Below are 14,946 nucleotides of genomic sequence, written 5' to 3' on the forward strand. Positions count from 1 at the left end.
GAAGTCCCTCTCCTCTCTCAGTGGTAGTCCAAGCCTGGACTGGAAACTCAATGGGATACTTATGGTTGGGATTTGGGGATAAGTGATAGAAAAAAAGGGACAATCTGGACCTACCCATGGCTGTTGTGGTGACAACAGCAAAATGAAGCATCTGTTTGCCGTCGTGGCTTATTGGAGCTGCCCTGATAATTGCCACTTCCCAAGCCTGCAGATAATTCTGTGGGTCACTAACATCCCTCCATGAAATGTCCTTTCTGCTCAAGTCAGACCCCGAGAGAAGGCTCTGCCTACACAGACTTTGAGTAACTCCAGGCTCTAACAGATGCTTTGGTAATAGAGTGATAAACCAATATCTAAATGTGATTTGGCTTCCCATATAGATTGACGTAAGGAAGAAATTCCACTTGCCAGCTCATGAATTCAGGTTCACAGGACAATGATATTTCTTGGTGTAAATTATTAAATAGGCACTAGGACATCTTGGTTAATGCCAGTTCAACTCTCAGAACCCACTTTGCTGTGGCTGGTAAAGGGGTCTATAAGATGCCACCCGCAGTGGCATAAGGGTTCTCCAGAGCTGAAGACATTTGAGAATCAACAGTTGCAAGAAGATGCTTTTACTGAACTCCCCTTATCTGCATAAAAGCAGAGCCTCCTGAAGGAATTCAACTGTCATAATGCCCTCCCCAGGAGTTTCCCAACCAAAGAACACTGACTCTTCTCACTAAAGATGAGGAGCAAGAAGATAAGAAATTGCCTAAACAGTCACAAAACTATCTCCTATCCATCCACCAAAAGCCCTGTTTATTTTTCATAAAAGCCATTTGTTTTTCCAGAAGTGTCTTTTCTCCCCTACCCCTATTAAAATGGTATATAAGCGGGCAGCCTGGGTGGCTCAGTGGTTTGGTGCAGCCTTCAGCCCAGGGTGTGATCCTGGAGACCCGGGATCGAGTCCCATGTTGGGCTCCCTGCGTGGAGCCTGCTTCTCCCTCTGCCTGTGTCTCTGCCTCTCTCTCTCTCTTTCTGTCTCTCATGAATAAATAATAAAATCTTTTAAAAAATAAAATAAAATGGTATATAAGCCCTAAATTCTAATTGCTTATTTGAGTCTCATTTTTCTGGGTGGTCCCATATACATTGACAAATAAAACTTGGTCTTTTTTCCCGTTCATCTGTCAATTTCAGTTTAATTTGCAGTCCCCACTGACAGAGCCTAAGTGGGCTGAGAAAAGCTTTTCCTCCCTGACATCACTCACGAGATGGACAGATGAATTCACAAATGCTAGAACCAGGCAGCCTAGCCCCTACTCTGATCAAAATGCAAGGGCCATGTCTTACTTATTAAGAGATTCTCTCCAATACCAGAACAATTTGTTATGCATTGTAAGGTTCAATAAATACCCATTTAATGAATTTCAATTATGAAGCAGCCTGGCCAACATGATAGTCCCAAGACCTGTGCATGCAGGACACGTGAACGCAAAGTGGCTTCAGTTTCTGAATATCAAAGTAATGGATTTGGTTTTATTTTATGATTATGAAAATCTGTCTTATTATTTTATAACATGTCACTTATCCATTTTTTTTCTTTTTCTCTTACTAAGCCATAATCTCCCTGGTTCTAAGATATGTGCCATACTTCTAAATATTCCAAGAGCCTTTTATTTATTTATTTATTTTTATTTTTTATTTTTCCAAGAGCCTTTTAAATTCTAAAATGATGGACCTGGTTCAGATTTGTGCAAAGAGAACGCAGAGTACTTTTCTCCTGTGCCTCATTGGTCATTCATTTATATATGCTGGAGGTAAGTCAGGATAATGTCCACAACTTACTTTGAGCATAGAAAATTAGGGTTGAAAAGGATCTGAAAGGATGCCCAGTTTAACCACCTAGTTGATGTTTAAATCTGCTCAAGGACAGCCCGATAAATGGGTGCTCTGCTCATGCTGAAGCATCTCCAGTATCAGTGTAACTGACTGTAAGGCATCCTAGTATGTCCTCACACAGCTCACATACTTACATTCCTTCCTTAAACTGAGCCTCGCCCTTTTTCCTGGCATCCTCATCCCCTGCTCTTGGTCTAACTGGTAACTTTTGAGGTCTTATAGAATATACAGGTCTAATTCTTTTCCCACCTGCCCACACCATTACACAGCCTGGGTCCAGCTTTTCTATGTTAAATATCCTTGGTTTCTTCATTCTTCATATCACTTGGTGGCTTTCTAATCTTAAAATTCATATGAACAATTTTGGAAAAAACGGAATAAGAAGAAGGGACTTGACCTACCAGATTATCAAGGCTCTTTATAAAGCTATGATAATTAGGAGTTTTAGGATTATAGTCTCAAAATCAATTTTTATTTTAAAATTTTTTAACATTTTAATTTTTAAAAAAGATTTATTTATTTATTTGACAGAATGAGCGAGAGGGACAAGCAGGGGGAGTGGCAGAGGGAGAGGAAGAAGCAGGATCCCTGCTGAGCATGGAGCCCCATGTAGGGCTCTATCCCAGGACCCTGGGATCATGACCTGAGCCCAAGGCAGACACTTAATTGACTGAGCCAGCCAAGTGCTCCCTATTTTTGTTTTTAAGAGAGAGCGCACCTGTACATGCACAGGTAAATGAATGTTGAGAGGAGGAGGTAAGACGAAGGGCAGAGGGAGAGAGAGAATCTTAAGCAGGTGCTACACCCAGGGTGAGCCTGTCCCAGGGCTCAATCTCACAACCCTAAAATCACGACCTGAGCTGAAATCAAGAGTCAGATGTTAAAAAAAAAAAAAAGAGTCAGATGTTTAACTGACTGAGCCACTCAGGCACACTTCAAATTCTATTTTAAAAACAACCTGGTTGGGATCCCTGGGTGGCGCAGCGGTTTGGCGCCTGCCTTTGGCCCAGGGCGCGATCCTGGAGACCCGGGATCGAATCCCACATCGGGCTCCCAGTGCATGGAGCCTGTTTCTCCCTCTGCCTGTGTCTCTGCCTCTCTCTCTCTCTCTCTCTCTCTCTCTCTCTGTGACTATCATAAATAAATAAATTAAAAAAAAATAAAAAAAAAACCTGGTTGGCATTTTAATTAGATTTGCATGAAATTTATAATTGATTTGGGAATTGATGGCATCTTTATATTAGCATTTTCTATCCATGAACCTTGCCACTTGTCCAGGGTTTTTTGCTTTAGTTTTTATTTTTCTGGTAAGCTTTATGTGGAGCTTGAACTCACCACCCTAAGACAGAGTCATGTGCTCTTTTCAGTGAGCCACCGGTGCCCCACTTCTTTTTAAAGATTTTTTTTTAAGATTTTATTTATTCATGAGAATCAGAGAGAGAGAGAGAAAGTCAGAGACACAGGCAGAGGGAGAAGCAGGCTCCATGCAGGGAGCGCAATGTGGGACTCAATCCCGGGTCTCCAGGATCACACCCTGGGCTGAAGGCGGCGCTAAACCACTGAGCCACCCGGGCTGCCCAGGTGCCCCACTTCTGTCCAAGGTTTAAGAAAATGTCCCCCACCAGGACACCTGGCTGGCTCAGTCGTTGGAGCATGTAATTCTTGGTCACAAAGTTGTAAATTCGAGCCCCATGTTGGGTGTGGGGCCTACTTAAAAAAGATAAAAATGTCCTACACTAATGTTTTATATTTTTCTCCAAAACGATGTTTTATATATTGTAGATTTATTACGGAGTAATTTTGAATTTCTTTGCCTATCCTTTTTTACTATAATGGAATTTTTTAAAATTATATTTTCCATTTATTGTTCCTGCTGTATAATAATAATGATGATTTTGTACATGGATTTTTTCCTCCCAGCAATCTTGTTGAATCCTCATATTGATGTTAACAGTCTTGTTGAGTCATGATTTATTATTATTATTATTATTATACTCAGGGGTATTTGATCTGCAAATGTCTTCTATAGGCTTTTCACATCTATATTCTTCACTGAACTTGGTCTAGAAGTTTCCTTTTTGCATTATTATTGTCAGTTTTACTGCCAAGGTCCATGTGGTAGACCCTGCCAGTTACCTTCCCAGGAGTCTCCATTTATCTCCTCCCTTTCTTAGAATCACATTATAGCTCTTAGACATCTCTCTTTCTCTTTTTAAAGATTTTATTTTTAAGTAATCTCTACACCCAATGTGGGGATCAAACTCATAACCTCAAATCAAGAGTCCTATGCTCTACCCACCCAGCCAGCCCGGATCCCCTCCTGTTTTCATCAGGGAGGAAAATCTTACATCTCAATTGGCCAGAACTAGGTCACATGGCCATCCATTGCTGCAAAGGTGGCTGGGAAAGTGAGTGTGGGCATTTTTACCCAATAACATATTTAGAGATTGTTACATTTCTATATAATGAGGAAGTTGATTTGCTGTTGTCTGTTTCTTATTGTAATGCTTTGTAACCAGCAAACAGCATCTACAGGATATTGATTTTCTGGTATTGAGATTGATTCCTAGCCTAGTGTGTAGTCAGTTTTTGCATATTTTCATGTGTGTATGAAAATCATGTTAGTTCTAGGGTCTATTAATGTCCACTAGACCAAAGTTCTAATTCTGCTGTTTACATCTGCTCTGTGTTTGCTAGATTAATTTGATGATTTGCTCTAACCATTTACTAAACAGCTATGTTAAAATCTCCCATTATAACTTTAGGCTACCTATGATTTTGTCAGTGTTGCCCTATATTTGTTGAGCTAGGTTCAGGTTTAGCATTTAACTTATATACCTTTATTGTGACCACCATATTTTGATTTATCTTACCATCAAATCTCTGTTTTCTGTTGACCATGCTTTTTATAAGCTTTTCTCTGTTCTTCCACTTTCTATTGGATTGATCACATTTTCTCTTGGAAGTTATGTACTGCTTTACTGTTTTTTTAGAGGTTATCTTTACACTTTGCATATGCACACGTGTCTTAAAGGTTTAATTAATCAACATTTCTCTCCTCCTCTTACACAATATTAGCAATTTAAAATGCTTTTACTGTAATTACTACCCTCTCCTCTTCTGCTATTCTTGTCCATTATTTAAATTCCACACATAGGGGCGCCTGGGTGGCTCATTTGGCTAGGCATCTGCCATTGGCTCAGGTCAGGATCTCAGGGTTCTGGAATCCAGCCCCGCATCAGGCTCCCTGCTCACCAAAGAGTCTGCTTCTCCCTCTCCCTCTGCCCCTCCCTGTACTCGTGTTCTCTGTGTCAAATAAATAAATAAAATGTTTAAATAAATAAATAAAAATAAATTCCACAAATATACTCCCAATTATTCATTATTAGTATTTTTAAAACATCCTAGGGATCCCTGGGTGGCGCAGCAGTTTGGCGCCTGTCTTTGGCCCGGGGCGTGATCCTGGAGACCCGGGATCGAATCCCACATCGGGCTCCCGGTGCATGGAGCCTGCTTCTCCCTCTGCCTGTGTCTCTGCCTCTCTCTCTCTCTCTCTCTCTGTGACTATCATAAGTAAATAAAAAAAAAAATTAAAAAAAAGCATCCTATGCTCATGCAGATTTCCCTATATGTTTATCAATTTCTTTTTTAAAAAAAGATTTTATTTAATTATTTGAGAGAGACAGAGAGCGAGTGAGCATGAGTGGGGGGAGGGGGGTCCAAGGGAGAGGGAGAAGCAGACCCTCCGCTGAGCAGGGAGCCCGACTTAGGGCTCAATCACAACCTGAGCCAAAGGCAGATGCTTAACCTACTGAGCCCTCCACGCACCCTTCACTTTCTTTGTTTCTTACTACCTCTAGATTCTCCTCTCCTCTTTCTTGGGTTCCGTTTCCTTTTACTTCAGTACAATCTTAAGTAGTTCTGTCAACACGTGCCTCTGAGCAGTACTCTCTCTCAGTACTCAATTATCAAGAATGTTTTTTGTGCATGACTCTCAGCTCCAACTCCCCATTTGTAGGAACCCAAAGCCTCATTTCCTGTCCCTTTACGGGCATGATATCCCCCTACGTGTCAGTTCTGACATATCCCAGCTTCCTGAGCATTAGCTCATCTGCTTTCCACTCTGGCTTGCATTTCCTCTTTATTTCTCGTACCTGAGGATTTCCCTTTCTTTGTTTTGAGCTCAGCTTTATATTGTTATATTTCATCCTGTGTTTGTCATAGGAGGTGGGGGGAGGGTCCACATTAATCTTTTTAGTTTCTATTACTGGAAGTCCAGATATTCTATTTATAACAAATTTCCCTCTTACTAATGTTTATTATTCTCCTTTAAAATAAACATCATATATTTTGATAGAGAAAACAGACATGACAGAGACAGCTGGACACTTCTTGCTCTGCTTCAGGAAAAGATATAAAGTTTTCTCAAAATTTTTTTGAATTTGGTACATAGAGAACATTCCCTAAGCAATAATTTGGGAAAAGGAAATCATCTGCCAAAAAATGGAATTTCCCATAGGTCTCTATCTATTTTCTTACATGGCCCTCACTTCTGTTTGCTCGACCGAGGTGACTCCCGCTCAATATTTGATTTTCACCCTCCACACTAAGAATGCCAAAGCAGCATATTGAGAATCTAGTCTATGTAAGGAAGTCATCCTCAGGCCAGTCCCAGAGCTCAGCAACTCTTGCAAATCAGCAGCTGGCTGGAGGCTGAACTGGCTCCAAATCCTGGGAATTCACAGCTCCTAATAGATGAACAAGATCAATCTCATTTGCATTTCATCGTGACTCAGGAATTCCCCGATACTGCATCCCTGGGTAGATTAAAACAAGCCAGTTCAATAGCCCAAGGACCTTCACTGTCAGGATAATGCCCTAGAGATTTCCAGACATCCTAGTGACAGGATCCAAATGCTCCCCCATCAAGAGGGAACAGTCCACTTCAGCCTGCTGGAAGGTGGAGGCCATGAGAATATGGCGGAATCCTAATATAGCTCCTTTCAGAAATGTCTCATGGTCAAGACACAGAGAATGAGTAAATATTCATGAGTGTCAGTGTCAGTGAATAAACTAAGGCACTGTCCAATTATTATGTTCAAAATGCGTTCTGAATAATCACATATGGGCCAATAGGAGAAGCCATAGGTGAGGGTAAAGAGTATTCATAAAAATGAGAGCAAAGACTGAACCAGTCATACACTGGTTCACTAGAGCAGACAGATAATTTCAATAAAATGTATTTCATGTGACTATACAAATGTCCTGACCCGGATGAGAAGAATGAAAGAAAATAGGCTGGAAAGGGGTAGAGTGCGGGAAGGTCAGACAAGCCCCAGTAGTCAACTGTGCCATTAATGGTAAGAAAACAGCAAGAGAGTAAAGAATACACTCTGCAAAGCTAATGAGTGTTGGTTTATAATCCTCGATTCTTTACGCTTCCAAAGGAGCAATGGCAACCTCTACCTTGGGAAGGATGGGTCCACTTGAGAAATGGAAACCCCCTCAGCATTGCACATCACTTTGATCAAGGTGACCATTTATTGTGTCCTTTGCAAACACCTGAGCAATCGCTTGGCAGTACGTGGAAGGTGGACCAAGTAAAGATCCCGATGGCACACCGCCATCCTTGGCACCCTTCTACAACTTATAGGCAAAGCCATCTCTTTCCCACTGCTAACACTGACCCAAGGGGAGAAGACAAAGTTCTGTAGTCCTGAAGACCAGATTTCATCTTAACATGTCATCCAAGGGATGGGAAGGTAAGAGGAAAGGTCCTCTTAATGAAAATGCAATTGAGGACCATTTTGCAGAAGGCAGGGGATTCTGGTTTTGGAAGCAACTAGACCGGTGGATGGAAAGGGCTGATGTAATAACTTTCCAAGTCACCTTTTTAACCCAGACACAGCACCCCTGTCAGCCATAAGGGTAGGGCTGGAAGGCCCCTGTGTGGTGGGAGAGCCCAAAGGTGGATGTCCAGCTACCATGACTTACCTGTTGAGATACACTCGCTTCTCGGTGAACTGCCCATTGCCGTGGTGAGGATCCTCAAAGGGTTCATTCTGGACGACCTCCACCCCTTCTCCTCGGTCGCTCTGTTCATGGCTGTGCTTGCTGATCATGTACAGCTGCCCGATTTTGTACTACAAAACACACAGTGACAGAGAGGTCAGCCTCACTGCTTGACGTTGACAACACCCCCCCCCCCCTTCAGCAGGCGCAGCAATCAACTACAGTCAACACTTTCTGCCAGAAAAGAAGGCAGACACATGGGCCTGGTGTTATTTTTCCTTCGGAGCGAAGAGAAGAACCAGTTGTGAGTCGAGTGTAGAATACGGTGTGTTCCCGTGAACAGTTTGCATCGCCAGGGTGATGCTTGCCGGGGTGGCTGGCAGACTCAGGTCTAGCAGCCCCCCAACCCACGGGCAGCGGCAAGAAGGCAGGAGCCCTGGAGTCACCCATTCCACCTGGCCCTACAGGGTTAAATGGTGCTAACGTCCTATTTTGTTTGCCAACAAACAGGCCAGGATGTGTTATTTCTATCCCTTTTCTGCCTAATTAACTGCACTGCTGGGAACAAGAGGATTAGATGTCACCTATCTTTTCCGTCACCTATGTCAAACCATTCAACTCTCTATCCCCTGGAACAGCAGTTCTCAAGGGTGGCTGGACATCAGTAAAACCTGGAAGCTTTAACAAACTCCAGATGACCCGGTCTCCCCGCCCATGAGTGGAACCTGTACTCCATACGCTGATCCACAATGAGGAAAGTCTACTGCATCCTTAACATCCGTCCTGTGCGATTCCACCCACAGTGTAGAGCCTCCCAGCCTGAGGTCCCAGAAGCCAGAGGTACTTACAGGAAGATGACAATATGGAGCAACATGCAATGTGAACATTCTCTGCCCTGGCTGCATTTTTGTGTTATTCTACTTTCCTTCCTGCCTCTCTGAAAACCTCAGGGCCAATAGGCATGTCTTCCCCCAGTGAACTTTCAAAGTGGGCAAAACTCATTTGGTGGAGAAAATAGGGAGACAGAGAGAGAGGAAGGAGGGAGTAAAATGATTTTTGCAAGAGGGATATCTGCTCAGGGCCAGGAGGCAGGATGATGCCACCCTTCTGTTGCCCCTCCTGCTGATTTGGTGGGAAGGAACACACACATTGTGTCCCATCATCCAGGCCCCTGCAATGGGGAAAAGAAGCCTGAGTCTGCAACAAAATAATGATGGGTTTTTCTGGGTTGTTCCCCAAAGAGCCCAGGCCAGCAGGGATGTAGATCTCCTGTCTGTCCACAAGAGAGATAAATAGATTTTATTTTATTTTATTTTATTTTATTTTATTTTATTTTATTTTATTTTATTTTATTTTAAGAGAGAGAGAGAGAGAGAAATAGATTTTAAATTGAGGGGGCAGGTGAAATGGACAAATGAACAGTGTCATCAGTTCTAAGACCAAGAGGACACACACCTCCAAATGTCCCTCTTTCATTGTGAGGCAGGTGCAGAGAGGGGACTTGAAGAAAATCAGAAAACCTCTAGTCTGAGGGCAGCCTGAAGGGCCAGACCCAGTGAGCATGACATAACCGACATAAAGGACAGCAGCAGGCTGGTTTTCTCAAAGGGCAGTACTACCTGTGCCACAGCCCTCCCCAGAATGATCCGCACTTAGAATGTTTCTTTTTTTTTTTTTTTTACTTAGAATGTTTCTAACATGAGCGTGTGTGTGTGTGTGCGCGTGTGCGCATGCACTTACACACATGCATGCACACACTATGCACATTTTGGGGAAGAAGGAGTGCTGAGGATAAGAGGAGGAAAGGGAGAGAGAGAAATCAAAGATAAAATCTATCTTTGAATGTATTTTCAATCAGCAGCTTGACCTGCTTCCCCCTAGTAAGTCTGGCTCCTACTTTTGCTTGTAAAGACTAACTAGAACTCTTTCAAGAAGGAAGACAGCGGGGCACCTGGGCTGCTCAGTTGGTTAAGCATCTGACTCTTGGTTTCGGCTCAGGTCATGATTGCGGGGTCTGAGATCAAACCCCATGTCGGGCTCTGTGCTGAGCGTGGAGCCTGCTTGAGATTCTCTCTCTCTCTCTCTCTCTCTCTCTCTCTCTCTACCTGTTCCCCCACTCTCTCTCTCTCTCTCAAAATAAATACATAAAATCTAAAAAGAAAGAAGAAAGAAAGAAAGAAAGAAAGAAAGAAGAAAGAAAGGAAAGAAAGAAAGAAAGAAAGAAAGAAAGAAAGAAAGAAAGAAAGAAAGAAAGAAAGAAAGAAAGAAAGAAAGAAAAAAGAAAGAAAACAGTAAGAAAAAGTTTACAGATTGGGGATTCTTGAGATACACCCTGAGCTCACACTCCACCTTATGCAAATGGGCACACACGCCTCTAACAGGAAGGATGCTCAGCTACCCACAGGGTGGAGACTTCACTGGCAATTGCTTTGTCCTTGTTGTTCAAAAAATAAATGTTTGACTAGGATGGAATATCATTTAGTCACAAAAAAGGAATGAAGTACTACTATTGATACTGCTTAAGGGTGTTATGGGTTGACTTCTGTTTCCCCAAAGTCCTACATTGAAAGCCCAGTAATTCAGAATGTGACCTTGTCTGGAGACAGTCTTTACAAAGGTCATCAAGTTAAAATGAAGTCCTTAGGGTGCACACTAATCCAATAGGACCAGTGTCCTTACACACAGGGGCAAGGTGGACACACAGACACACCTGGAAGGAAGACAACATGAAGAGGCGCAAAGAGAAGACAGCCATCTATACGCCAAGGACTCACTGGAATAGCTCCTTCCCTTCCAGCCTTCAGGTAGAACCAACTCAGCCTGCTGACGCCCTGATCCTGGACTCCCAGCATCCACAACTATGAGGCTATAAAATTCTGGTTGTTTGGGGTGCCTGGGTGGCTCAGTTGGTTAAGTATCTGCCTTCACCTCAGGTCATGATCCCGGGGTCCTGGGATGGAGCCCCACATTCGGCTCCTTGCTCAGCAGATTGCCTGCTTCTACCACTACTACCCCTGCTTGTTCTCTCTCTCTCTCAAATAAGTAAATAAAAAAAATATATTTTTAAAATAATCCTGAGGCACCTGGGTGGCTCAGCGTTGGGCATCTGCCTTCGGATCAGGGCATGACCCCGGGATCCGGGATCGAGTCCACACTGGGCTCCTTACGGGGAGCCTGCTTCTCCCTCTGCCTATGTCTCTGCCTCTCTCTCTGTGCCTCTCATAAATAAATAAATAAATAAATAAATAAATAAATAAATAAATAAATAAATAAAATCTTTTTGAAAAAATAGGTAAAAATAAAATAGGAATCCTGATTTAAAAAATAAAATAAAGTTCTGGTTGTTCAATCACCCAGCCTGTGGTGCTTTGTTATGGGCGATCCTAGCAAACAAATACAATGGGCACAGGGTTCCCTTTTGAGGTGATGAAAGCGCTTTGCTTCTGGATAGAGGTGGTGGTTGCACAACACTGTGGATGTACTGGGTGCCACTGACCTGACCTTAACATGATGAATTTTATGTGCTGTTTCACCTCAGTTTTTTTTTTTTTTTTTTTTTTTTTTTTTAAGTGCTGGCTCTGCTTCTGAAGCAGAAACCCCTAAAACCAAAATCCTATCAAGGGCTTTCAGCTGGGTGGGGGGGGGGTGTTGGCAGAAGGGAAAGGCCTACCGCTATAGCGTCTTTAGGAACTCCAGCCTGCTCACGTATGAAAGATGTATGGCATCAAGGACAATGCATGACACAGAAGGGCCATTAGCCAGACGCGAGTCAGCCCCGGCTCAAGTGCTTCCTGCTCTGTAGAGAAGGGAACGAACCGAGGCAGCCGACAGCTGATTCACCAGCGGCCAGGGAAGGGCCCGGCCGCTCAGCCTCATTGATCATTCCAACGGCTCCTGAAGGAGCCAGTGTGGGGCAGACGCCAGCCTTAGCTCACTAGGATAACGTCAGTCTGGGGGCGACCAACAGACAGTAGATGCAGTAACGTAGGTGACATTACAGGGGGACACTCAAGGCTGGACACTGCGATGGTCAAGGGCCCGGCGGCTGTCACTTCTTTCCCTCCCCAGCAGGTCAGGCCTGCTCTGCTGGTTGTGGCCATCTGAGCTGGGCAGGCCAGAAGCAGAGGTTCTGTTCTTGTATTTAAACCACAAATTAACTCACAGACACGTGCATTAAGCAGTCCCTCGGTGACAGGGTAGAGGGCAAGACAGACAGGCCTTGAACCATCTATCTCCAAATCACCAGAGATATTCCTCAAAATGTTGGATCCCAGGCCATTCCTGTCCTTTTACATCCAGACCCTGGGGGGAGAGAGAAGGAAGTTGGGGACCTGGCTCGAACGTACGCTAAATGCTGAGAGCCACTGGAGCAAATTCAGTGAAGGTATTCATCTACAATTGCTCGGAACCATGTGGTGCCAAAGCCAAAATGTTCCATCTTTTGGGGGCCTGTTCCATCTTGGGGGCCTGTTCCATTTTGGGGGCCTGTCTTTTCTTTCCGCTTTCATACTCTTTTCTTTCCGCTTTCATACTCTTTTCTTTGCAAAGCTCTATCCCTAGTTTAGTGAAAACACCACATTTCTCATCACCATCTCCAAAAAAAAAACTTGTATGTCAAAGGAAGGCTGCAAAATGCAAAGATTCAGAAGGCCTCTTTGTATCTACTCTGATCATTTACTTTGAGGCCACAGAACTGATAACAGATCTGATGACTTCACACTCACAGTGACTTGCAAATGAGGACCGAGTCTAAGACATAAGCGACTTTCTTCAGACCATGTGTGGCTGCTTGGGTGGCAGAGGTGGGATTTGCACACCACGGGTCTGTACTGTTTCTTCTCTACCCAACTTCAGCCCTTATTTCTCTTACAGGTGAATGGCTTTCACAACTCTGGGCCTCACTCTATGATTTTGAAAAAGGGAAGAGTTGAGAGCCACTGTCTCTGAACTTTGCTATTTCAGAAGCTGAATAACTGAAGTCTGAGATCATGTGAAAGATCAAAGTTGTTTAAACTGTGCCCACATATGGAATAGGGGAGCAATTATGCTCTAACTTTGTAAAATCTATTGTTATAATTCCAGAGTTTGGGTAATCATCATTACAGGCAATCACGATTAGAGACAGCTCTGCGCTGCAGGGCTGAGCCTCCATGTGAGCCGTCATCAGAACAGCTACCCCAAATAATTATCTCCATAGTCAAAAAACATCATGGGGATTCAGATCTTTCCCACATGCACACAGTGCCGCATGTTTGATAGAGCTGCAAAATTTGAGGGAAGGCAAAGTTGCATAAATGTGCCTGGGGAAGCTGAATATTTTTATCAGTGGATACTATTGCAAACTACGACTGGGCACAATCAAGTTACTCAACACAGTTCAATCTCGGAGTGCCTGGGTGGGGCAGTCAGTGAAGCGTCCAACTCTTGATTCTGGGTCAGGTTGTGATCTCAGGGTTGTGAGATCCAAGCCCTGCATGGGGCTCTGTGCTCAGTAGGGAGTCCACTTGAGATTCTCTCTCCCTCTGCTCCTCCCCCCATTTTCTCTCTCTCAAACAAATAAATCAATCTAAAAAAAAAAAAAAAAAAAAAAAACAGTTCAACCTCAAACCTTGATTTTAGAAAGGGCGACCCTAAGCCAAAACTCCTGAGTATATAGTTTACTAATCGAGCACTTCCAAAAACTGTACATCATGCTTGCCACAAGTATTGGACTCAAAGATTTAGGCACAAGAGAACCCCAAACTATGACTGTTTTTCACTTAATTAACCCATCCCAAGTGCTGAGCTTCAGAGATCTCTGTGAGGCCAGGCTCTCATATTTCCTCACCCTGAAGAATCAAGAGGAGCTGTCATCGTCCTTCCAATCCATCCCTGTGTCATCCCTTCCTGTTCCTTTTCTCTGCCTCCATTGGTCCCAATACCATTTCTAAACATCAAGATGTCAAAAGTGGAGACTGCTTTGTAATAAACATTACCAACTCTGGATGGAAAGGCCCAGTCCATGAATCAAAATGTACATCTACTTTTGCTTTTACCATCAAAACGGTTGGATGCCACATAACCTAGTAAGCATGGAGAGACATCTGTCCATCTGACTTAACACAGTATCATGTATTTTTCCATCTGTGAAATGGGCATGATTCCTGCCTGTCTCTCTCTGACTGTGTGGACTGAAGAGCACGCAGAGGGTGATAGAAATTTGCGGTTCTTCAGAGTTTCCCACATTATTCACACCCACTATTCATGTTTTTGTCAAAACTCTTCCAGCTTTCTCCACTCTCAGTACATGGACCTCAAAGCACAATGAAGCAATTGCCTCGTGATGCGCAAAATGCCCACTGAAAAGAGAGTCTGAGCGTTTTATCTTCAGGTCCATTACAGTCTTCACGCCAAGTGGTGCCAAAATTGTAATTACACACAGGGAAGGAGATACAATGAGTCTAGCTTTTAACAACCTCCTCTCAGAAAGCTAGGCACTAGATGTGGCTGTTTTCCGAAACCCATAGCACAGCTAGGCACCAGGACAAATGTTGGCAAACTATGTGTGTTGGTGCTTGCTTGCTTGTTTGCTTGCTTGCTTGCTTGCTTGATTGGGGCGGGGATGGGTGTGTGTGTGTGGGGGGGGGCTTGTTTTTTACAGAAAGTTTTAATGGAACACAGCTCTGCCCATTCATTCTGTGGCTATTTTCACCGTATAGTGGCAGAGTGGAATACTTTCAACAGAGACTGTATGGCCTGCAAGGTAGAAATAGTAACTATCTGACCCTTTACAGAAAAAACGTGCTGCCTCCTGTTCCAGTTCACTGGTCCTTAGTCCAGTCTGGCCGGCCTTAGCTGTTCACCTAGACCTATGCTGTCTGGCATGATAGCCACCTGGCTAGTCGGCATTTGAACCGTGGCCTGTGCTAAGGAGGGGCTGAATTTTAAATTTTCCTTCATTTTAATTAATTTAAATAGTAAAACTGACACTTGATTCAGCTATGAGGACATTTTTACATACAGTTGAAACATCTTGGGTATGTGAATCTACTTTTTCAACTGGAAGTT

General features: G+C 43.5%; 1 protein-coding gene across 1 annotated transcript in view; it reads right to left on the reverse strand.

Annotated features, from left to right (window-relative positions):
- PITPNC1 (phosphatidylinositol transfer protein cytoplasmic 1) overlaps window positions 1-14,946 on the reverse strand; it is a 252,816-nt gene that overhangs the window by 116,417 nt on the left and 121,453 nt on the right. Inside the window, exon 2 of the mRNA XM_055326076.1 lies at window positions 7,882-8,030. Coding sequence (XP_055182051.1) covers window positions 7,882-8,030 — 149 coding nt within the window. The remainder of the gene's footprint in view (window positions 1-7,881; window positions 8,031-14,946) is intronic.

Source organism: Nyctereutes procyonoides, unplaced genomic scaffold (assembly GCF_905146905.1).
Source record: "Nyctereutes procyonoides isolate TBG_1078 unplaced genomic scaffold, NYPRO_anot_genome, whole genome shotgun sequence".
NCBI lineage: Eukaryota > Metazoa > Chordata > Mammalia > Carnivora > Canidae > Nyctereutes > Nyctereutes procyonoides.